Source organism: Agrilus planipennis, unplaced genomic scaffold, assembly GCF_000699045.2.
Source record: "Agrilus planipennis isolate EAB-ADULT unplaced genomic scaffold, Apla_2.0 scaffold145, whole genome shotgun sequence".
NCBI classification, from domain to species: domain Eukaryota; kingdom Metazoa; phylum Arthropoda; class Insecta; order Coleoptera; family Buprestidae; genus Agrilus; species Agrilus planipennis.
The window spans coordinates 174,827-199,835 of record NW_020440372.1 but is presented as its reverse complement, the minus strand read 5'-3'; the positions used below and the strand labels follow the sequence as shown (position 1 = coordinate 199,835).

The following is a 25,009-nucleotide window of genomic DNA, read 5'->3' as shown; positions in this document are numbered from 1 at the left end:
GATAGTGCGTAAGCGTCATGAAAGAGATAGCATTAGTCCGAAACCATACGCCATCTCCCTCACTGTTTGAGCCAAAAAATTATTACAACGACTTACGGCTAAGGCGTAGACATTTATTAATGGACGTGCCTTAGCCGTATATCGTTGTAATAATTCTTGGCTTGAAAAGTGAGAGAGATGGCGTCCGGTTTCGGACTAGTGCAATGTCTTTCATGACACGCTTACAATTCTGACCGCTAAGGCATGTCCATTACTAAACGTCGATGGGCTAAGGCACGTCCATTAATATCTGTCTATGGACGCACCAGCCGCATCACTCTGTCCCAATTTGTTTAGTTTATCCTCGAGGAGGGGAAATCTTCAAAAGACACGCGTGCGCTATTAGTGAATCATAGATAATATGATTAACTAATGCCATTGAAAAATTTAGTACTATTTGTAATCATTACTAATAAATAATATAAAAATAAACTTCGCTTATCGTAATAGTTCAATCTTCAATCATAAATGACACGCAATCAATTAACATCAATTAAATTAACTTATCTTTAGTAGTTTTTGAATAAATTGACAATTAATTTTCATCTGCACCCGAAACAGTTTTCCTTTTTTTAACAGAACTAATAGACGCAGAATTACTTATTTACGTGCTAACAACTGGCAAACGACGCACATTTATTGGTAAAGTTTGCATCAGCAGATTATTTATATTCGGTGCCAGTTTCACACGATTATAGCATACAGTAGCATATTGTCTATGGTAGCATATGACTATTATTGCCAGTTCCTAATCTGTGTTCTATGGTCAGATCCATCCAGTCCCATCGGTTCCCTGGCTTTCATAATGGTCTAATAGATTTCAATTGTTTGAAACCTGTCAACAATATGTAGGATATTAATTAAAAGTAAAAAAGAATGAATGAAATTTTGAAAGTTTATATTACAGTATTGTGATATCATTATATTAATATTATGAGAGGCTGGTGCACTATTTGGAATTGCAAGTTAACTATTATAATATTGGTTTCAGCTATTTGTACGTTAATTTACTATGGCTTTCAAATTTCCTACTTGTTTGATCGTGTGAATAATATAGGTAGGATGTATCTCTTTCTATAAAGTGAATGTAGAAAAGAAAAATTCTATTAAATGCTTTAGGTATCGTCAAAAATAAAATAAGTTACGAAGAAAATTATTTGAGGAACAGGATTAACCATGAAGACAATTTGGTTGTAATATATAACAGGGTTCCTAAAACTGCTTCAACTAGTTTTGTAGGAATTGCATATGACTTATGCAAACAAAATAAGTTTCATGTAGTTCACATTAATGTCACATCCAATAATCATATATTATCTTTAAGTAATCAGATTAAGTTAGCATGGAACATATCGCAGTGGGATTCTTTAAAGCCTGCCCTTTATCATGGTCATTTTGCCTTTTTGGATTTTCAGAAGTAATTTGTTTGGTGTATAGTTAACTTCATTTTTATAATATAATTTATTATAGGTATGGGAATAACAAGCCATTTTTTATTAACATAATTCGGAAGCCGCTAGATAGAATGGTATCATATTATTATTTTTTAAGATATGGTGATAATTTCCGACCATATTTGGTAAGAAGAAAGCATGGTGATACAATGGTAAGTTGTTTTTATGGAATAATATGAATTGGAATTAATATTAAATTTGCAATAGACATTTGATGAATGCGTAATAAATGAAAATTCAGACTGCAGTCCAAACAATATGTGGCTTCAGGTGCCATTTTTTTGTGGACATGCTGCGAATTGTTGGTAAGATTTTTTTATGTTTTATTAAACTTTGTTCTAGTACCTGTAGCTATTTTCAGATTTATATTATGTAAAAAATGTTGTTAGGATCACAGTAACTTACGCTTATTATTATATATGAATTTTAAATGATTCACTAATATTATAAAACTGTTTTTTGGAGTGCATATAATACTTTTTCATTGGCGTTTTATCTTTTATTACATTCATAATCAAGATAGAAATTGATGTGTTATTGTTATTTAAATTGCATAATCTCTCGCACGTGACTTATATAGAATAAATGTCATCTAGGAAACGCAAAACAGGCGCAAATTTCATTGAGCATTCAACTAAGGATGACTGTTTATGTTATCCCAATAAAATTCTTTAAGCTAACCCAGTTTGTTGTAATAATTGCAATTAAACTTATCACAAAGCTTGTAGCCAGCAATGTGGCATTTTACCTTTGGGTGCTATGAGGAAGTGCTGTGACCCTTCTTTATTTAGTGTACCTACTGAAATGACATCTGATTTAAATAATGGTGAAGGTGGTGAGGAATGATGATGAAGATGCAGATGTGCCTTCTCTGGAGAATGATAATGAACCTATCACCAAGTTAGGTTTGCTTTACACATTAAAGCACTATTGAGGTTTATTTAGTCTTAATGAATCTATAAACAGCTTCGTGTTTTACTCTTCAATTAATGAAGAAAAAAATCTGCTAAAGAAGTTAAACAATCAGCTGATAAAATGCAGCTGTATTGACTTCACTTTAACAACATTTTAGTGACTTAAAGGCCTCTACCTCAGGTAAATTTGCAAAATAACTTGACTCAAGTATGCGATGAAAATTCTCAAAACGTGTATAATCTCATTGATTTTGTTTCAAACATTTGTAATAAAAATAAGTCAAAAACCTCATGAACGAGAAGAATTCAGGTATCAAGAGAAATTAATAACAGGTCCAGGAGATTTTTATTACTGAAAATGACTGATGTATTGAAAGATTATTCCAAAGATACCTTTTAAATATTATAGAATAAATTCAATTTGTACTATAGTTTTAGTAGATACGATATTTATTACTAGGTAACTTATACAGAAAAATTAGGTGTATAAACATTATAAATAATAGACTCAAAAAAAGAGATTAATTTTTTTTCTTAATTATATCGAAGATGCTGAAAAAAAAATACTGTGAAAACATGTACTATAAAGTTTCTCATAAACTTGTTGGTTGCGTCGAAAAATTGGAAAAATCTAAAAATTTATCATTAATCCAACTTTAACGTTGAATAACTTTTGAGGGAACAAATATATCAAAAAATTATAAGAGACCTTTTTGTGGGGCGTTAAAATTTTTATAAGAAATAATATATCTGACGCTATGGGTAAATAGTTGTGATCAAATTTGTTCATATGTTTGCTTAAACGAAGGGCCTATAAGTCTAAGAAATTTGTGCTGTACAGATTCTAGACGATGGAATCGACATGCCAGTAAAGGTGTCCAAATCGGACTGGCGTAGGCTATAACTGATGTAATAAAGGCATAGGAAAGTTTTTTAAGGGTATTAACTTGTCTAAAATCACTTGATTGACGGGAAATGAAGAAGAGTGACCGTGATGCCTTAAATATTATATGATTAATGTGACTATTAAATGAAAGATGATCATCGAAGATAACTCCGATGTCACGTATCTCAGAAACTCTATGTTTTGGTTGTTTAATTGTAGTTGAACGTTATTATAGTATTAGTATTGCCACTATAGTAAGACATAATTGCATATTTAAGCACTTGAAAACGAAGACTTGTCCTAACTAACCAGTCCGAGAGAGAATTGATATCCAATTGAAAATCGGCTGCGTCCTCCAGAGATCTAGTAGGTAGGAATATTTTCCAGTTGTCAGCGAACTGAAGCATATATGATTTATTGAGGACTGTATAAATTGAACTGACGGCGATGTTAAAAGAAGCGCGCAGTGGGCACCTCGGAGTACTCCAGAGGAGGCAATAATTTCAGTAGAAGTAAATTTACCAATTTTGACATACATTTTTCTATCGCTAGTGAATAAACGAAACAACTGCAGTGTGCTGTCGTCTAAGTTATACTTCCCCAGTTCAGTCAGCAAAGCTTGTGACTGGGGGAATCAAGTGCACCACTTAAATCTGATTAGACATCCAGTTGAGCATTATTATTAAATGAGTGTATAACATGCTCATTAAATATAGACAAGTTAGTACAAGTTGATCTTCCCTCAGTAAAACCTGCTGAGTTGCTGGAATGAAGTTATTTAAAATAGTACTTAGCTTATTTGACATAATTAAATCAAATAGTTTAGAAATAGAATCAGCCAACGCAATGATGCGGTAGTTTGATGTTAAGTCCCTTCGAGCCTTTTTATATATGGGTTTGATATACATATGAAATACGAAAGGTAGGAAAAAGCTCTTTACTTAAAGAAGAATAAATAAAGGTTGTACAAGTGCATCTGGGCATTGTTTGATGAGTAATTGTGGAATTCCATCAGGGCCATATGACAAAGTTGATTTCATTTTGTTATTCCTAAAGAGATGTCTGGTACTGATGTGAAATGAAAGGGTACTCCTCAATTGATGTTGGCTGATACACACACAGACATACTGCCGAAGAATAATCGGAGAAAGACTAATTGATTGGAATAAGTTGGAGACAAGAATTTGAAATTTACCCAGCTGCATCATGTGAAATAGAAGCAGAAAGGACAGCAGGACTCCTGAACAATTATATATACACGGTGAAGGCAGAAAGCACCCTTTATCGAAGGTGTGAGGAAGGAGAGGAATAGACAAGAAAGAGAACGACCAATCGGGTACAAAAAAAAAGTAACCCTTCTCATTAGGAATGTTCGGAGGGACTACATTAATATCTAAGGCGACGTCGTAAAATGACTTTAAATCTTTAACATGACACCTATGTATATTAGTACTATCCTCCTCCGAGGAGAGCGAACGCATTGGGTGAATCTCATAGCTAAAATTCCTCACCAGGGAAACTGTGCTTTCACAAAACATCGACAAGAGTTGCAAATAGGTGTGCAGATTTTCAATCGTCGAACGGTAAACCGGTCAAGCTGGTCCAAAACAAGTAAAACTACCGTCAAAAACGGGAAAAGTCCTCCAACAATACTCTCGAACAAGAGAACGGAAGAAGGGTCATAAAGGCTGGCTTCACCAGGTCTTAAAAATTGCCCACAAAAGAACAGGGCATGGCTCACACACCATACAAAATTCAAGGAAAAAATTTCCGCATCGAAACTAGGTAATCGATATCTTCTCGAATGTTTGATGGTGACGCTACCCCTCAGCTAAGCAGCGTTACACAGCAACAGCGTGAATAAACCTGATTCATCTTCGTAGTCACCTAGGCCAAAAATCGTACCAAGCCAACACACAAAAAACCAAACCCACACCTGGTGAAAAGACCATAAACAGGGAATAAACAACTCATAGAGTAACGCATTTTTTTACACAAAAAAACCTTTACAATCTTTGAAATATTTGTTTTAAGCGAATTAAGTGTTCCTGTAAGGATTTTAAAAATATTTCAATGTCCATATAAATAAAAGCAAAGTACAAATAGTCTCGCAGTACAGTGTCCAATATCCGTTAGAATGTATCGGGTGCGTTTTTTAGTCCAAACGGCATAGGTACTTACTCGTCATGATCGTTGTCAATAGAAAAAGAAGTACTCTCTTTATGAAGAGGGATTTGTAGAAAGCTAGAAATTAAGTCTAGAATATAGTAATAAGAACATTTTCCTAAAGAATCTAAAATGTCCTCAATTCGTGATAAAGGGTATTCGTCTTCTAATGGCTTTTTTGTTAAAGTTCGCAAAAGTCAATAACCATTACGCCATTTCTTTTGTCCTGATCCTTTCATCTTTTTTGGTACTATCCAAATAGGAGATGTATAAGGGGAAATAGAAGGTTTTGATAACGTGTCCATTAAATTTTTTTTTGATTTGATTTTGAATTTCGTGTTTATGTTTTTGCTGTAACAGAACTTTTTTTTTGTAAACAGGTGAACCGTCACTTGTTTTGTTATGATAGGTAACTTGTGTAGTCTCTGTCAATTTTTGTTGGTCGAGGCCTGTGTGTGAAAATTTTCATTTTTGTTTTCTTCTATGGTATTTTTGTCTGATTGTGAGTAAAGAAAATTGGAGGTATCATAAGGATCAGTAGATGAACTGATTGAGCACTAAAGGCCGTTGTGTGTTGCGAGTTGCTTGCTACCATTTCGTTAGCACTAGTGGCAAGCGTCTTCAGAGGTCCTTCCACCTTCGATGCTGGGCGCGCTAGCGAAACATTAGGAAGCAATTCCATCACACGAGGGTCTGTGACGTTTCGCCGCAGCTGATTCGCCACCGTCGTTTCTCCGCGACTATTTCGCCGTCGACCGTTTAGCCACCAGCCCTTTCGCCGTCGAAGAAATAAAATAAAATTGAACCTTCTGTTCGATTTTATTTAAATAATTGTTTATTCCAGATATTAAAACCAGTTGGTTACTACGGAAGTAAAGTAATTTTATTTAACTTTAGAGTATTTGAACAATAATGAGTTACAATTTTAATATACTTCTATGACAAGCTTTTTGTACAACGTGTTTCTTACAACTGCTATAATGTGAACAGGATTCGAACCAGACAAAACATAAACTTTTAATAAGAAAAAATTGATACAAGTCATGGATTGTTTTCTTAATCTAAGCTACATATAACACTTGATTAGTTATTCTACGATTTTGCATTATTATAAAATTGTTGTACTCTAACACCCTTCCTCAACGATTTGCAACAAAAACTAATTTTTAATTAAACCAATTTTCTCGGATAGGAACTGCAATTTTGTTTTGTTTAGACCCTATGTCAACATTCACTATCAGCTCCCGAAACCGCGTCTTTGATACANTACAAGTCATGGCTTGTTTTCTTAATCTAAGCTACATATAACACTTAATTAGTGATTCTACGAATTTACATTATTATAAAATCGTTGTACTCTAACACTCTTCTTCAACGATTTTCAAAAAAAAATAGTTTTTAATTAAACCAATTTTCTCGGATAGGAACTGCAGCTTTGTTTTTTAGACCTTTTGTCAGCATATCCGCTGGCATATCACTTGTTGTACAGTATTTGAATTCAACAATGTCTCTATGTTTTAATTCCCTGATAAAATGAAATTTTGTATCTATGTGTTTTGTTCTATGACTGAATTTTTTATTTTCTAAGAGACTAAGACAGCTTTGATTGTCATCATAAACAACAAATTTCCCCTTTCTTTGTTCAAAATCCTCAATTAGATTTCTTAACCAAAGCCCCTCTTGCGTTGCTTCGGCTAACGCTACATACTCAGCCTCAGTTGTTGATAAAGCTACGCATGACTGTTTTCGACAAGCCCAACTGATCGGTGAACCATTATATTGGAAAATAAACCCACTGTTTGATTTTCTATTAGACCTGTCTTCCGCCCAATCGGCATCAGCAAAGTCCACGAGACCTTCTGAACCCCCTTTTCCTAATCGTAATTCATAATTGTTGGTTCTCTTTAAATATCTTAAAATTCGTTTCGCCTCAGTCCAATCGGTTAGTGTTGGATTCTTATTTTGTTGACTTAATATTGCTACACTTGCTGAAATGTCTGGTCTAGTATGAACTGCTATGTATAACAATGCACCTATCAGTTGCTGATATTTTTCGCTGTTGGGCATTGCGATTTTATCAAGTTTTGTTTTATAATATCCCGGATCTAGAGGAACATTCGATAATTTTGCATTTTCTAGGCCAAATCTGCGTAACAATTTTTCAATGTACTTAGTTTGCTTAATACAGATAAATTCCTTGGCATTTTTCTTATTTCTACGCCTAAATAATACTTTACAAAACCCAAATCTATAAGACTAAAACATTTTTTAATGAAGTTTGCATTTTTATCTATTGTTTGTACATTTTTGGCAGCAATTAAAAAATCATCCACATAAACAACCAACTAGATAATTTCCTTTCCATTAATTTTTATGTATAAACATGAATCATTATTGTTTTGAACAAACCCATACTGTTTAAGTAAAGCATCTAATTCCTCATACCAAACTCTTGCAGCCTGTTTCAAGCCATTAATTCCCTTTTTGAGTTTATAAAGAAAATCTTTGTTACCTTGAATATATCCCTCGGCCTTCATTTCTTCGTCCGTTGCCCTCAACCAACATTCACCATCAGCTCCCGAAACCGCCTCTTTGAAACAACCGGGTTCATCGTCTTTCACTAGTTTTAAACTCGCGATGTACCTATCCGGCGGTACTCCGCAATTTTTTCTTTCCGAATGCACTGCACAAGTGGTTGTTCATTTCCGGATTCGTCACTATACGAATCTTCCGGATTATAGGTTGGATCACTTTCACTTGGATCACTTTCCTCTTGAGTTGTTGAATCTTATCCGTCATCCTCGCTTTCGTCTTCCTGATTATCGGTTTCCACTATAGAATGTTACTTAATCTTCCTTAGTTGTTATCATGTTTCCATCACACTCCTTATCAAGAAATATTACATCTCGGCTAATCTTGATTTGGTTTGTTTCCAAATTTAAAAGACGAAATGGCTTCGATTCTTCCGAATATCCAACGAAAGTATATTTCTCAGCCTTATTGTCTATTTTTTTTTTCTGTTCTTTGTGAATGTGAACGTAAGCTCCACAACCAAAAATGTGTAAATTTCTTACGTCAGGCTTCGTTGAGTACCACAGTTCGAAAGGAGTCTTATTTGTCGCTTTGGTAGGTAGGTATCTATTCTGCAAGTAATTTGCCGTATTTACAGCTTCACTCCAATATTTGTTTTCCATGTTTGCATTCAGTAACATGCATCTTGCCTTTTCCAACAAAGAACGATTCTTCCTTTCGGCGACCCCATTTTGTTGTGGTGAATAAGCTGTCGTATATTGTGTCTTTATTCCTTCTTTTCTCAAGAAACCCTTTAGATCTTTATTTATGTATTCTCTTCCAGATATTATAACTTTGGTTTTTTTTTGCCAAGTTGCGTTTCCATCATTTTAACATAATTGTTTATGAACGATGTTGCTTCATTTTTATGACTCATAATATTTACCCATGCGTATCTAGAGAAATCGTCAATAATTGTTAAAATGTATCCTTTATGCTTGGTGTGACTGTTTGCATTGGGCCGCAAACATCCGTGTGAATGAGATCAAGTATTGCACTTGATTTGTTTGTCGATTCTTTTGGAAAAGGTATTCTTGCCATTTTTCCCTTTATAGAGCATTCGTAGATTTCACGTTTTCCGCAATCCTTAATCCACCCGGCGAACTTTGTTCCGCCTTAGTGGCAGTAAATGAGTAGATCTTGGATTTTATTTTTATTAGGATAATAAATATTAATTAAAAAATCAATTATTTTAATGATTCAGTGAAGCACCTTGTGATAAACCACATTTTTGGTGTTATTATTAGGTGCAAGAACAAATAACACAGATGGTTTTCCGATCCGTGAACATGCCACATATAATTGACCATGGGAAAAACATGGATTTTCTAAATTCAGACCACAAACTCTCAAGGATTGACCTTGTTGCACAGTTTTGGTTGGTTTATGTTTTGAAGCATGATTACTACGGAACCAACCTTTAGTTGTAAATTGTGCGGTGGTAAGCCAGGCACATCCAATGTGTTTAAAAATTCAATTGGATAGTTGGTGGCTTCTTCTTCATTTGTTACACAGTCAATAGATTTGAATGAATGCAGTATACCAATAATCTTATTCAGAATTATGTAGTTCAAGTCGTCTACGTATCTATTCTTAGCCGCCAAAATTGCTCGCTCGCTCAACCATTCATTATTTTTGTGGTTAGTAATAATGTTTGGGAATACTTTGTTGATGAGTTCGTCTTTCGATGAGACAAATTTACAGAAATTCGAAGGAAATGAAATCAGTCCGCTCGATTCGTCGACGGGCACTCGACCGTTACCGATAGTCAGCAATTGCTCAGAGAAATCTGCAGCAGATGTATCGTTCAGCAATGCAACTCTCATATTTGTTGTTAGCTGAAGTTTCTTAACATAGCGCCATAGATTCGATGATTTGAGGCAAGCATTTATTTCGTCGGCAGCAGTTGATTTTGGAATTATTGGCAGTGTTTGACGAAAATCGCCAGACAGTAAAATCATTGCGCCTCCAAAACATCTCGAGTCATTGCGTAGATCTTTCAATGTTCGGTTAAGTGCTTCCAATGCATGTTTATGCGTCATTGTGACCGTCCCAGATGATGATTTTCGATGCTGATAAAACTTTGGCCATTGCGGAGTGTTTTGCAATATTACATGTTGGTTCTTCAATAGTTTGAAGATTTAATGGCAATTTTAATGCTGAATGAGCCATACGGCATCCTTCTAACAATGTGGCTGCTATTCCAGAATAAGCAACTGCAACCGCAATGTTGGATCTCGCACGAACAGTGGCTAAAACTACTGACATGAGGAATGAATGTCTTACCAGTTCCACCAGGGGCATCCAGGAAATATAAACCACCATTTCCTTCATCAATTGCCTTCATTGATGTACTATAAACTTCCTTTTGTTGGGGATTCAACAGGGTTACATACGTTTGAACTACTACATTTAATTCCTGATGATCATATTCACGTTCCCGTTCCAATTCTCGATTAAATGTGTCATTCATTTCACGATTTGGAGTTGGNGTTTTCATATTATAAAGTATTTGTTTATAATATGAAAACTGTCTTACATTTCCACAAAAAAAAACGAAATGACTTTCCGAACAACCCTATATAATTGACCATGGGAAAAACATGGATTTTCTAAATTCAGATCACAAACTCTCAAGGATTGACCTTGTTGCACAGTTTTGGTTGGTTTATGTTTTGAAGCATGATTACTACGGAACCAACCTTTAGTTGTAAATTGTGCGGTGGTAAGCCAGGCACATCCAATGTGTTTAAAAATTCAATTGAATAGTTGGTGGCTTCTTCTTCATTTGTTACACAGTCAATAGATTTGAATGAATGCAGTATACCAATAATCTTATTCAGAATTATGTAGTTCAAGTCGTCTACGTATCTATTCTTAGCCGCCAAAATTGCTCGCTCGCTCAACCATTCATTATTTTTGTGGTTAGTAATAATGTTTGGGAATACTTTGTTGATGAGTTCGTCTTTCGATGAGACAAATTTACAGAAATTCGAAGGAAATGAAATCAGTCCGCTCGATTCGTCGACGGGCACTCGACCGTTACCGATAGTCAGCAATTGCTCAGAGAAATCTGCAGCAGATGTATCGTTCAGCAATGCAACTCTCATATTTGTTGTTAGCTGAAGTTTCTTAACATAGCGCCATAGATTCGATGATTTGAGGCAAGCATTTATTTCGTCGGCAGCAGTTGATTTTGGAATTATTGGCAGTGTTTGACGAAAATCGCCAGACAGTAAAATCATTGCGCCTCCAAAACATCTCGAGTCATTGCGTAGATCTTTCAATGTTCGGTTAAGTGCTTCCAATGCATGTTTATGCGTCATTGTGACCGTCCCAGATGATGATTTTCGATGCTGATAAAACTTTGGCCATTGCGGAGTGTTTTGCAATATTACATGTTGGTTCTTCAATAGTTTGAAGATTTAATGGCAATTTTAATGCTGAATGAGCCATACGGCATCCTTCTAACAATGTGGCTGCTATTCCAGAATAAGCAACTGCAACCGCAATGTTGGATCTCGCACGAACAGTGGCTAAAACTACTGACATGAGGAATGAATGTCTTACCAGTTCCACCAGGGGCATCCAGGAAATATAAACCACCATTTCCTTCATCAATTGCCTTCATTGATGTACTATAAACTTCCTTTTGTTGGGGATTCAACAGGGTTACATACGTTTGAACTACTACATTTAATTCCTGATGATCATATTCACGTTCCCGTTCCAATTCTCGATTAAATGTGTCATTCATTTCACGATTTGGAGTTGGCATTCCTAACCTGACTAATAAACTACCGCACATAAGGTAACACATGTCTTTGATCAAGAGCAAAGCCCGATTATTTATTTCCTCATTCATCTCAAGATTGGGATTTCTTGAACTGACACGAATTTGATGTAAAATGTCTTCTGACATATTATTCTTGTATTTGTGCCACAGTTAGATGGGTTTGATGGAAAGCATGTCGAAATGATGATAGCAAACAATGTGCGTATCTGACTTGGAGATGCACAGATAATTGCTTCAACGATTGTCGTATCCCAAGGGGTATCGTTTTCTAGTAAATTGAGTTCTTCACATGCACGATATGTTGGGAATATTGTACCATTAACAGTCCGTAGTGACTCAAATGACGTTGGCCCACGGACATTTACCAGCAACAACCGCAAATAGAAGCATTCATCATTCATTGGATGAACTGTATACATACGACCAAGAGCATCAGTAGAACGCACATTCGGATAACCTAGAACCGTATCGCCTTACTTCCGTCGTTGAAAATTCTTCGATGAAGCATTCCAAGTGTAATAATGTGGTATCTCCGAATAAAGCAAAGTTCGTGCGAACGGATCGCTTTGGAAGATCGCAAAGAAACTGGTCAATGTCGCTGGAGGTGTTTTAGCACGTTGAAGAATATTTGAATCCGTGAAATATACTCGTTGACCATTCTCCAGATGCAATACTCAACGTTACAATGTGTCTTGAACGTTTTGGAAATAAGTGGCGAATATGGAACAATCCAACTGTTGTGGACCACGAAATCCATTCTTTTCACTTTTGTGGTGATAGTGCGACCGTTATCATCGGGTGATCGACGCCGATACACTGGATAACCATCGTTGCCAGTGACGGTCTCCGCCGTTATTTTCCGTGGATATCGTTTCCATACACTTTCCGTCTACCATGCAAGGTGATTGGGGATTGATGGCGCCACACGGTCCATGAATCATATTTGTAATTACAACATCATGTAGGTCTGAATCGACTTCGTGATCGGGAATCTCGGCACATATGATATCATCTATTTGGTCTGGTTGAATTCTTTCCACTAACCAAATAAGAATGTGTGCGTGCGGCAGGCCTCGTTTTTGCCATTCGATTGAATACATCCAGCATCGAGTATCTCCAAAGAGGCGTTGTTTAACAATGTAGTTCATCAGGGACCGCATTTTTTGCCTGAATACACGGCTGTGATGTCGGGTCGATCACTTGATGTTTGTCCGGGAAGCAGCAATTGAACAATTTCTATCCATTTTAGATTGCAGGTAAAAGTAATAAAGAGATCTGGCCGACAGTAATGACAAATGACGTCGCCGGCAGAATGGTTAATCGACCAATATTAGCTGCATTTCCTTCAGTACTAATTGCATCACGTAAATGGATATACTCATCAGAACGCAGTTTGGCTTGGTTCAACCGAATGAAAGTTAAGCGCTCCGTTTCTATTTTGACGTACATGTCGACGTAATACTGCTGAAGTAATCTACGAAACCGCAGCAAGTAGTTATCAGCATTTTGACGAATCATCAAACGATATGCGTAATAATTCATCGAGCTAACTTTCTTGGTAGTTTCACCATCCAATGGATTTTTCATTTTGATATTAAAATAATATCCATCTTCTCCTTGGCAAAACATCAACGGGTATTGTAACGTGTCATATGAACGATGTGTTTCAGATATTTGTTGCAGTTGCCCAGTATCGCGACGTGTAAGCACAATATCGCGTCTTTCCAAGTTTTCACCAACAATCAGGATGGTAACTTCATCTATTGTTGGAGCGTTAAATGTGCGTTCGTGTGATCCAGATGGTCGTTTATCCGCTCTAATCACGACTTTGTAATCATCATTTGGCATGCGCTCCAAAGCACTCTTGAACAGCCTGACCAATGCATGATGTTCATGAAGTAGTTGCTGCAGATCTCGAAGAATTGCTGTTTTCATTGCTGCATTGATCTCTTGACGTCGATCAAGTTGTTCCTCCATGTTGTCCATGAAGTATATTTGTAAAAATTTATGCTGTGCATCTCCAAGAGGTTGCAATGATCCAATTCGGTGGTGAATCTGTCCTTGTATCTACAAAATCAGAAGTATAGTCAGTATTACTGATTATTATTACTGAATAGCATACATAATACGTAGGAATAAGTATAGTATGTTATTCTTCTACGGTATTGTGTGTAATTACAAAAATAAATAAACAAATAATTACCTTGAATGTTGGATTAAATCCTCGTTCTTCGATAATGTCTGCCCCAAATGAAGTCATTTGGAAACAACTATTGTATTTTTGAGTGTTTATTCGGGTGTTTCGCTACGAAGCAATGAATGCAATGGCTTAGGTGGCGGAGTCAATAATGGCAATTTCACTTTCCCACTAAGGCAGCACAATCCTGGCGTTTCTCCGGAAAACTTCAATGTGCCACAATACGTCCATTGGCCCAATGCGAACGCTAGTATGCAAGCAGTAATCGGTGCTGCAATCGTATCGAAATGCTGCTCGATTCAAATCAGTACTTGATAAATTTCTTCTTGTTTGTCAAAAATTATCTAGTTGTTGATTTCTGAGATTTGCCTGACGATTTCGCATTGCCAACCGTGCCGTTTCACGGGCTTCCTCGCTTTACTCTTGTGATTGAGAAGCACGAAGTCGAGCCATACTAACGCGGCGCTATTCACGTGCAATTTCTTGTTATTCTTCAGTCCTTTTATTCGCAATGTTTCGAATCCTACTTGCATTAAGGCTATATCGGGAAAGATTTGATCGTCTTGGTCGCGGCATGGTATTGTTAATGATAATATCGACACAGTAAGCTAATAAAAACTCGAAACAATTACATCAACCGGTCAACTTCAAAATTTTAAATTGTTAAATTTTCAACCGTACTTAACCGTAGACAACAGTACGTTTAGGTGTCAGTTGCGTTTTGTTATTCCATGTCAGTTGTGTTTTGTTATAACATTTTTAACAAATGAACGGCTAGACTGATGATTTCATTTATAAATTTTTCGTTTTGCTCATTTGAGTATTGTCAGTTGCGTTTACAAATACCACGTTTTACTCGTGGAACGTGATAAAAGGTATCCTATGTCCTCCCAGTTGTAAGCTACCTCCCCGTCAATCTTCAGCTAGATCGGTTCAGGCGTTCTTGAGTTATAAATGGTGTAACTAAGACGACTTTCTTATATATATATACAGATATTAATTATTTAACCAGTTGGTTACTACGGAAGTAAAGTAATTTTATTTAACTTGAAGTCTAAACATGACAATTTGATCCTCTTCTCTGAAAGTAGTTTTTAGGAAGTAACGCTGGTCGAGTGGTTAGACTAAGGCAAAGGAAATTATATCAACCAATCTGTCTTATGAGTAACGCAGGTAAACTTCGGTCAATCAAGCGACATTATTTACTACTCGTATTCAATGCCCTTGCGTAAGCTAACCTTCGAAACGTCTTCAATTTATTATTGGATTATTTAACGAAACTTAAACTGAATGTTTTGTTATTAAAAATGTTTATGTACTTATTAGTTGGATAGGCATTGTTAAGTAGTTTAGCATTCCGTTTCATTTATTTTAACTGTTTTAACTGTCTTTAATTTTTAATTGCACGGATAAAATTAAATATTTGAAATATTTTCGAAAATGCTCTTATGTTTCTTCATTTTAAAGGAAACCTGCAAGTAAATGGGCGCTTACCGAAGCCAAGAAGAATCTAATCAATAACTACCTTGTTGTTGGCGTAACAGAAGAATTAAAAGATTTTGTGCAAGTATTAGAATTAAGTTTGCCCAGGATGTTTAGTGGAGCAGTTGATTATTTCATGAAAAGCAATAAGTCTCATTTACGTCAAACGATTCAGAAAACGCCACCATCAGAAGAAACAATTAATATACTAAAACAATCACCGGTTTGGCAAATGGAAAACGATTTCTACGAATTTGCACTCGAACAGTTTCACTTCATTAAAAAACAAATTCAGACTCAACAAAAGTTTATTTATGAAAAAATTAGACCTAAATAAATCAATTAAAGCATTGCTTAAGTAGTTTTACTTAATGATTAACTATACGAAATATATTGGAACTTTATCACTATAAAAATATTCTAACCTACTAATAATCATAATAACAGGATGTTTTCGAACAAAGCGTTTATAAGCTTAATCATCGGGCGCTCTAAAAACTAGGAAAGTCTCAATCAAGCTTAAGACAAGCAAAAGGCGGGGTCTCACAAGGAGCACTACTTTCACCATTACTTTTTAATACATGTATGAGATATTTAGATATTACAGTAAAAGGCCTTCCAAAGACAACAATTTTTCTATATGGCGTTATATAGAATCGCTGAATTTTCTTGGAAGAGTGTTATATTCAAAATGGAACGATCATTGCGAAGAGTTTTAAGATTTTGTTCAAAACGAAAAATGTACAAAAGATTTATTTAAAATAGGAAAAAGAGACCCAATATATACATAACAGAATGTCTGCTGTTGTCTTCGGTATACGTTGAAATTCAAAATTTTAAAAATTTTTATATTGAATTGTTGTCGGCCGCGATTATTAAAGAAGTAATTATGGAGGCAGTAGTAGTGCCTCCTGACAAAATTGTAAACGTTTTTAGGAGGTCTGTTCAAAAAGTATCTCGAATTTTCAATTTCCGCGGGTTACGTATTTTCCATTTTCGATTTTTTTGTGGCGTTATGTTGGTACTCATGTTTCTCACGTGTTTTGACTCGTTTTGATTTTTGTCTATTCCAAAAAATGAATTAAAGAATCTGTATCAAATTTTTGTGAAAAACAAAGTTAAGTGCGCGGACGCATTCTGAATGTTGACTGCGGTATATGGTGAAGCTACCTTGGACCGAAGTAACATTTATCGGTGATACAAAATGTTCTCAGAGGGCGGAGAAGATGCGAACGACGAAGGGCGTACCGGACGCCCGAGCACGTCAACAACAGAGAAAACATTGATGAAGTGAAGAAAATAGTATTGGCCAATCGTCGAATCACCGTTAGGGAAGTTGCCGAGGACCTATGTTTAGGTATATATATATATATATATATATATCGATTAGCTTCTGCCATTCGAGTTTTACCGATGATTTGAGCATGAGACGGTCCAAAATTCGTACCAAAATTGCTCAATTTCGACCAAAAACAGCATCGCATTAACATTGCTAAGGAGCTGTTGGACTCTGTCCGCGACGACCAATATTTTCTCCTGAGGGTCATAACTGGTGACCAATCATGGGTTTATAGTTATGACGTGGAAACCAAAGCTCAATCCTCCCAATGGAAACTGTCGCACGAGCTAAGACCGAAAGAAGCGTGCCAACTTAGGTCGAATGTGAAGGTTTTGCTTACAGTTTTCTTAGATTGTTGAAAAAGAAAAATTGGCTTTTATACCATGATAACGCCCCTTCTCACACATCGTTGCTTGTGCGCGAATTTTTAATCAAAAACTACACACTAATAATGCCGTAGCCACCGTACTTCCCAGGTCTGCCCCCTGTGATTTTTTCTTGTTCCCAAAACTGAAGAGGCTTATGAAGGAACGACGCTACTCGACGATTGAGGAGATAAATGCGACATTGAAGGAGGAGCTGAACAAGATCACAAGAAATTATTTTTTGAAGTGCTTCGAGATTTGGAAAAAATGTTGGCACAAGTGTATAATATCTGGTGGGGATTACTTTGAAGGAGACAATAGATATTCATGAATAAATAAATAATTTTTGAAAAAACAAAATTCGCGATATTACAGACCTCGGTAAGTGTTACACAAATTTAAAAGTTCTGAAAATAGTTGTCTGTTTGATCTGTGATAATGTTTATCACGAAGGAGACTTAAATAAATACAAAAAAGGATATTATATGAGCAAGTTGTTGCGTGTGTGCCCGGATCATCATGACGAAGACCTAAAGTCAAATAATGACATTGAAATGCTGGATAAAAATGACAGGAAATAAAACCTAAAAGTATCAGTGATATAAGCCTTGAAAATGTACCAAGTATCTTTATTTAAGCAATAGATAAAAATAATGATAAGACATATGAATGTGTTAAACATTCATAATACTGTCAAGTCTACAAAGGGAGGTGATGTTATAGTTAAATGCAAATGCAAGATGTATCTAGGACGATGATGATTCTGAGGGAAATGTTGGGAAAAACTATTGTGTAAACCAGGAGAAAAAGAATCTGCCTAAAATTAAACTAAATGATATAGATAAATGATATGAATAAGAACAAATTTCAAGAGGACATAGGCAATAGGAACAATAATATGCTTGATATTGCTGATTATAAAAACGGAAGTAATAAATGCACCGTTATTCTTAGGTCTCGCTCGATATTTATCTTGATATAAAAAGTGCGGGTAATAAGCTTTATGTTGGGCATCAGTGTTGTCGTGTGCATGATGTCCTAGATCTAAATATCTGCTACGAGCATGGGATAACAAACCACAATAAACAAAAATGAGTAATGAAGCAAAATGTTTAATTGGCGCTACCGACCATGATACCAAGTTTTGAATCAACTCTGTTAAGAAATGCATCAATTGCATATTCTATAACATCCGCAACAATAAGAGTAGGTGTGTAAATCATTTTGCTATTTACAGACCTGCTTGTGAATATTTGAAATATAAACTAAATAGGGCGATTAATTCAACTGATTATGTAACTCAACCATATATTCCTTTTTGGTAGGATACAGGAAGGGAGATCTTCATCGACATCGGCTGTTACCAAAGGCAGACTTAGTTTTATACCAATAAATCGTAATAATACATAGTTGAGTTTATATAGAAGAACTTCTAAGTAATTTGGAAGCTTTTAATAAGATCCTGGATATAAATGGCTCAGGAAAGGCATGGACACGATTATATTACGCTAATACCTTTTCACTGGCCCCACGCGTTGGGTGTCACTTGATACACTTCTAATAGTTCCTTTTTGTTTTTTAACGATTTATTTACACACTATATACTAATGATATGAGACAGAAAATATATACAAAACCGTCGAGAATTGACAAAGTCCGGGTACCGGAACTGACGTGGGCTGCAGACACCATCTTTCTTCTCGAACGCGTAGGTGGTGGGTTTGTGATCGGTGTATATGGTAAAGCAATTCTCTGCCGTAGGCGGTATATTTCGAAGATTTCAGCTTCCGGGAAAAAAAAGATAATGGTTGCCATGATCGATCGACGTATTGCTGTAATACCGCTCCAATTGCGGAATTTGACGCATCACAGAAAATCGCCAGTAGTGCTTCCGTTACCGGATGTGCGAGAAGCGTCGCGGTTGCCAAGGGGTTTTTGGTCGCATCGAATGCAGCGGTTGCTTCCAATGCCCATGTAAGTGGTGCCTTGCCTTTAACGTCGCCCTTTAGGAGTTTGTTGGGAGGTGTCTGGAGACTTGCAGCCTTGGGGATGTATCTCCTATATAAATTTACCATTACCAAGAACTGCCGGAGTTCTTTGACGGTAGATGACCGTGAAAGAAATAAAATAGCCTCGGTTCTTTCCGGAAGTCGTGCTGTCCCTTTGTTGGTGACGAGGTATCTCAGGAAGTTTACCTCAGATTGTCCGAATTTGAACTTTGTCGGATTGATGACAACTCCGTAGTCCTGCAGGCGACGGAAAACGGTTTCTAGATGGGCAAAGTGTTCTTCGGGTGTTGTTGAAGCCACCAATATGTAGTTGATATACGAGTAGCAGAAATCCAGGTCACGCAGTACTTCGTCGATTAAGCGCTGGAATGCCTACGCCGCATTTCATAGACCGAACGACTTGAAGGAGAACTCGAACAGCCCAAACGGCGTTGCTGTGGCTGCTTTACAGATATTCTCTCGAGCAACCGGGATCTGATGGTAGTCTTTGATCAGATTAATCGTTGAAAATACGGTTCTTCCAGCCTGCGTTGAGCCTTCGTTAGTCGCTGCATGGACGCTTTTCCTCGCCTTTCTTCGGACCATATGAAGCTGAGAAGACCAGCAGCTCTGGGATGGTCTAACGGTCTCTAGTTTCAGAATCGCTTCAAATTCTCATTTGGTCGCCTATAAGCGATCCGGGATCAACCGGGGTTTGTGCGCCGCAGGTGGTTCTGGTGTCCTAATGTGGTACTGTGTGCGGTGTTTTACAGTGTAGCCACCGCATTGATAACATGTCGGATGTTATTCTGTCGGCAAAATTGCTTAAACCGTTTTGAAGTGAAAGAACTGCTTTGATCGGATATTAGTGTTTTAAGGACTCCGTATGTAGGGAAAAATATGCTTAAAGTAGTCTATCACGTACTTCGACCGAGTGTTTCATGTTGCTCTTAAAATGGAAAACTTGGTGAAGGCAGCAATTCTTACTATGATATAGCAATTTCCCCTGTTTGACCTTGGCTCCTTGCCTTTAGGAATTGGGTGTAAGAATCTTTCTTAATTCCCGGAATTCCTTTTCTTGTATAAACAAGGTACACAGCATGATATATACCGATCTACGTAGCTTCGCATCTTCGGGAACTAGTAATTTTCGCAAAATCGTTTGAGAGTTTTGTCTGCCCCAAAGTGATCAAAATCATCGTGGTCAGCTTTAAGAATCCGAGTGTTTCATGCTGCTCTTAAAATGGAAAACTTGGTGAAGGCAGCAATTCTTACTATGATATAGCAATTTCCCCTCTTTGACCTTGGAAAAGGACCGAAATGATCCACATGGAACACGGATAAGGGCTCCTTGCCTTTAGGAATTGGGTGTAAGAATCCTTCTTTCTTCCCGGAATTCCTTTTCTTGTATAAAGAAGGTATACAGCATGATATATCCCGTTCTACGTAGCTTCGCATCTTCGGGAACTAGTAATTTTCGCAAAATCGTTTGAGAGTTTTGTCTGTCCCAAAGTGACCAAAATCATCGTGGACAGCTTTAAGAATGCGGTGTCTCATTCTATTTGGAGCCACCTATAACATACCTTTGACAGTGATACGGTACACGTGACCATCTGGTAGGCAGTAGCTCATGTAGATGTGGCTTTTGTATCCTTTCTCCGGAGGTTTTGATAGTATGCTGCAAATGTCTTTTATTTTCTCATCAGTTAATTGAGCGGAGAGTATCCAGTCTGCTTCCTAAATGCGAAGCACTTGCCCTCATTCTTGGCGATCAGTTGTTTTTGAGTTGCAGGGGTCGTGGCTAAGGGCATCTACGTGCTTCATTCTGCCCCTGGCCTATACTATACTTCGAATGTATATTCTTGAAGTCCCAGCCACCACCGTGCTTTTCTAGGCATGATGTTCTTGTTTTTGCTGGTAGCTGTATGGCGTTACAATCCGTAACCACAGTGAATGTTAATGGCAATGGGGTGTAGACCGTTAAACAACGTTAATATTGGTCTTGAAACAAATCTCGACTGTAGTTGTTTAAATGCTGCGTCTTCCGCTTCGGTCCATTGCCACTAAACGGCCTTCTTTGTAAGTCTGGTCAATGGTTTTGTAATTAGTGCGTACTTTTCTACAAAGTGTTGAAAATAACCAGTCAGTCCGAGGAATTGTCTAATGTTGTGTACGCTGGACGGTGTTGGAAAGTAAGCACTGCCCGAATCTTATCAGCACCTGGTCTTACTGTGCCTTGCTGGATTTTAAATCCCAAATAATTAATTGAAGTCTGCAAGAATGAACATTTCTTTAAGTTCAAAGTTAAGCGTTCACAGCGAAAAATTTCCAATGACTTTCGTTCTACCTAAGGCTTCATCTACAGTTCTGGCATACAAGAGGACGTTATCTAGGTAAAACGCGGCGTTCCCGCAAATGGGTTTTAAGATTTTAACCATTAAACGCTGGAATACTCTAGGTGCATTAGCTAGTCCAAATGGTACTTTGTTAAACCCATACTGGCATTTTAGTATTACGAAAGCAATGAACTTTTTCGAACCCGTATCTATTAAAAATTGAATTTTTGTACTTACGTCGGTTACAAAAATGCGGCGTGGTGTAGATTGGCATGGGTCGTCTGCCGCCATTAACGACTGCCCATCAAGTTTCCCGACGGAAACTTGCACGGTTGTGTACACTTGTTGGCTTTTGTACCAAATTTTTGATGATACCAACACACATCACTTTGCTGTCGTGGTCTAGAACGAGATCGAGAACGCGTACGAAAGTTACGAATGTTTGATCTTTCACTCCGTAGTTCGTTCACTTCTTTGCGTATAAATGCAATTTCTTCCTGTAACACTAGAGTCAATTGTTGTAACTGTGCAGCTAGGAGATCCGAAGGAGTAGCTTGTGATGTAGTTTCGGCAACATTCGCAGTCCTAGTTGCAGTTAATTCACTGATAGAATCGGCTAATTCTGCGATTTTCGTTAGACCTAAATCTCTATGTGTAGCTAAGATAACCTGCATGTTGGATGGAAGTTGACTAAACCACAAGGTTCTCAGCATGAATTCGGGAACAGCGGAACCTGCGAGTCCTTGTAGGTGGCGAAGGAATTGAGATGGCTTTCGATCTCCCATCTCCTCTAACTCTAACAGACGTCGAGTTTTCTGTTCTTGCGATGAGCTTAGGCGTTTGATAAGTTCTGTTTTTAAAGTTGTGTAAGGATTAATGGTAGGCTTACTGATTATAATGTCCCTCACTTCCAGGGCGAAACGTTGGTCCAGTGCACCTATAACGTAGCCGAACTTCGTCGTTTCCGTTGTAATTCCTGCTGTGGAGAAATTTTCCTCTACCATTGAAAACCATAACTCAGGATCAGATGGAATAAACGAGGGTAGACGAATAGCCACACGGTTAATCGCAAGCGCATTTTCTAATGCATTTGTTGCACTATTGTCCACTACATTGTTTACAATTTCTGATGTAGTCATTTTAGTTTCGTTAAGAAAACTTTTTATCACTCAAACAAAAGAAGAAAAATGTATAAACTAACGTCGGAGTCACCACTTTGGTTCTTGGCGTGTTCAATAGTAAAATAATAAAGTCTGGTAAAACTAATATTTATTTTTATAACTGTTAGAGACTAAGAAGAGTAGAACGAAGGTTGATTTAGAACTGAAGAATATAGAATTTGAATAATTTAGGAAAGTTATGAAGGTGGAGCTAAGGGTTGTAGATAAAAGAAGGGAACCAATAGTAAGAAAATATGATTTGAAAAATGCTGAAGATAGAAAATATAGAATTAAGTTGTTGAACCCAAATCACCGAAGAAACCCCTCATAAAATAGCAATTAGGACGGATAGCAAAGTACAGACGTCATGCGGTTAGTACGCGAAGTTGAAATGTTAATAGGGATTATAGGAAAGTACAGTAATAAAAGTTATTGGAACAGATGGATAGAATACAAAAGCTTTAGAAGATAATGTTGAGAAATATTTACACAGAAAAGGAATATTATACAAAAGATTTACATATTTACAAAACTACATTATATATACAGGGTGCTCTAATTTATGTTGGTCGCTACACCTCCATCCACGGTATCCTCATCATTCGTCGGTAACACCACATTTCGAACGCTTCTAACCTTTTCTTTTCCGCCGAGCCTACCGTCCATGTTTCGCTCCAAAAATGCACCTTTAACAATCTTTTTCGAATTGCTAAATTAATCGTTCGCGAGCATAGAAGTGACTCCCTTTTATTGAGGGCGACTCGACCCTGCGCCATCCTCTGCTTCATATCCCTACTACTCTTTCCATCTTGACTTATCTGAATTTCTGGATATGTAAAATCAGTCATTTCTTCTAATCTTTCGTCTCCTATCATTATATTCGCTCTTTCCCTACTTTTTATTCATTTACTGTTTTCTCAATACCGCTTCAATTTTATTTAAAGCTATCTCTAACTCCTAGTCTCTGTATATATAAACAAAAATTAATCTTCGTGTTCTATCCCATTTCTTTCAAGTTTATTCTCTTATATGTTTGTTTACACTTGGTGTCGATGTATGTGATACTTTCTACGAAAAGCTGATTAATAAAACATATATTTAAGATTAATTTTAGTGCGTTTAATTTATAAATTTATCAACTCATTATACCTAATTTCCAATAGAGAAGGCGCTGTAACCTAGTTTACAATTTATAGACTTTGTTTTCGAAAATTTTCAAAAATATCAGGCAATGATAGAACGTCACTTTTTAAATATGAATCAGAATATCCATCCAATGTTTTGCATTGAAATGTATCCCACCTCCTCGTTGGCATTTTTTTATAGAAACATTTGAAAACACACTAGTTACATATAAGTTCAAAAAACCAAAAACGTGATGCAAAACTGAAGTTTCATTTGTATGTTAATAATGCAAGTTTCGGTCACAGAAAAAACTAAGTTACATTTACTACACTTTATTTCATTTCATTCACATTTTTGAATAGTAATTTTTATGTACCACCATATCTCTTTGGATGTCTTTTACTGTTGAACAACCTAAAAATCAAAATTAAGTATCAATTTGAAAGACTATGTGAATAATTACATTACTGTTATAAACCATCACGTTTTAAAATGGCGTTAATAGCACTTTTATAATTTTTTTGTACTCATTATGTCAAATACCAAGAAGTTAAAAAAAAAGGAGGTACCCTTATAGGAACACGAGCAATTTTCAAATCTGGTGTCCTACAATTAGTTACAAACCTACTACGCTCATGCATATAGGTACCATTGAGCGGTTAAATACAAGGTTTCTATTTTTGATATAATATAGGTACATTAATCTAACATTTAAAAACACCTATTATTAACGGCATTTTAGTAGACGTCTGTGTAACCGCCTTTAAATATTTTTAATAGTTACCAGTTAATCCCATAACACTATCGAATTCTTTTTTGATGATTTCAAGAACTCTTTTTACACCTTCTTCACCGCCATTAGCTAAACCCCAAATGGCAGGCCTGCCAAAGAAAACCTAAAAAGTTAAGTATATTGTATAATTCTTTGTTTAATAGATTAAATTTGGTAATAGTTTTACCATTTTTGCTCCCAGAGCTAAGGCCTTGAAAACATCAGTACCCTCTCTCACTCCGCCGTCCATGTAAATTTCAACTCGGTGTCCAACAGCTTTAACTATTTCGGGTAAAGCTTCAATCTTAAAGATTAGTTTTTAATTAATGAATAAGTACACATAACTAAAATAATAAAATAAATTAAACTCAGTAAAATGGCTTCTGTTTGCTTTTCAATTACTTGAATATTTAAGGGCA

The 25,009-nt window shown here is 36.5% G+C and overlaps 3 protein-coding genes across 3 annotated transcripts in view; 1 reads left to right on the top strand and 2 right to left on the bottom strand.

The window, feature by feature from the left end:
- Positions 1-871: 871 nt before the first annotated feature.
- On the top strand, positions 872-15,857 carry LOC108736970 (heparin sulfate O-sulfotransferase; the record flags this gene model as incomplete). Its single annotated transcript, XM_018469603.1, has 6 exons — positions 872-887; positions 1,031-1,096; positions 1,159-1,456; positions 1,510-1,645; positions 1,701-1,798; positions 15,491-15,857. Coding segments are annotated over 6 exons (966 nt in total), but the record flags the coding sequence as incomplete, so codon positions are not given.
- On the bottom strand, positions 10,550-15,483 carry LOC108736988. Its single transcript, XM_018469623.2, has 2 exons — positions 14,030-15,483; positions 10,550-13,893 (listed from the first exon to the last, which is right to left on the bottom strand). Exons 1-2 carry the CDS (start codon positions 14,084-14,086, stop codon positions 13,072-13,074), a joined length of 879 nt encoding a protein of 292 aa, XP_018325125.1. The 5' UTR covers positions 14,087-15,483; the 3' UTR covers positions 10,550-13,071.
- An 8,217-nt stretch (positions 15,858-24,074) lies between the features above and the next one.
- LOC108736987 (hydroxyacid oxidase 1) overlaps positions 24,075-25,009 on the bottom strand; it is a 42,474-nt gene continuing 41,539 nt past the window's right edge. The window contains exons 6-8 of the mRNA XM_018469622.1: positions 24,778-24,894; positions 24,603-24,714; positions 24,075-24,232 (exon numbers count right to left, since the gene is read on the bottom strand). Of these exons, the coding sequence (XP_018325124.1) occupies positions 24,165-24,232; positions 24,603-24,714; positions 24,778-24,894 (297 nt within the window). The 3' untranslated portion in view covers positions 24,075-24,164. The remainder of the gene's footprint in view (positions 24,233-24,602; positions 24,715-24,777; positions 24,895-25,009) is intronic.

Coding starts and splice junctions, on each gene's coding strand:
- LOC108736988 (XM_018469623.2), bottom strand. CDS start 14,086: ATGACTTCATTTGGGGCAGACATTATCGAAGAACGAGGATTTAATCCA. Junction 13,894..14,029: donor GATTTAATCCAACATTCAAG/GTAATTATTTGT, acceptor CTGATTTTGTAG/ATACAAGGACAGATTCACCA.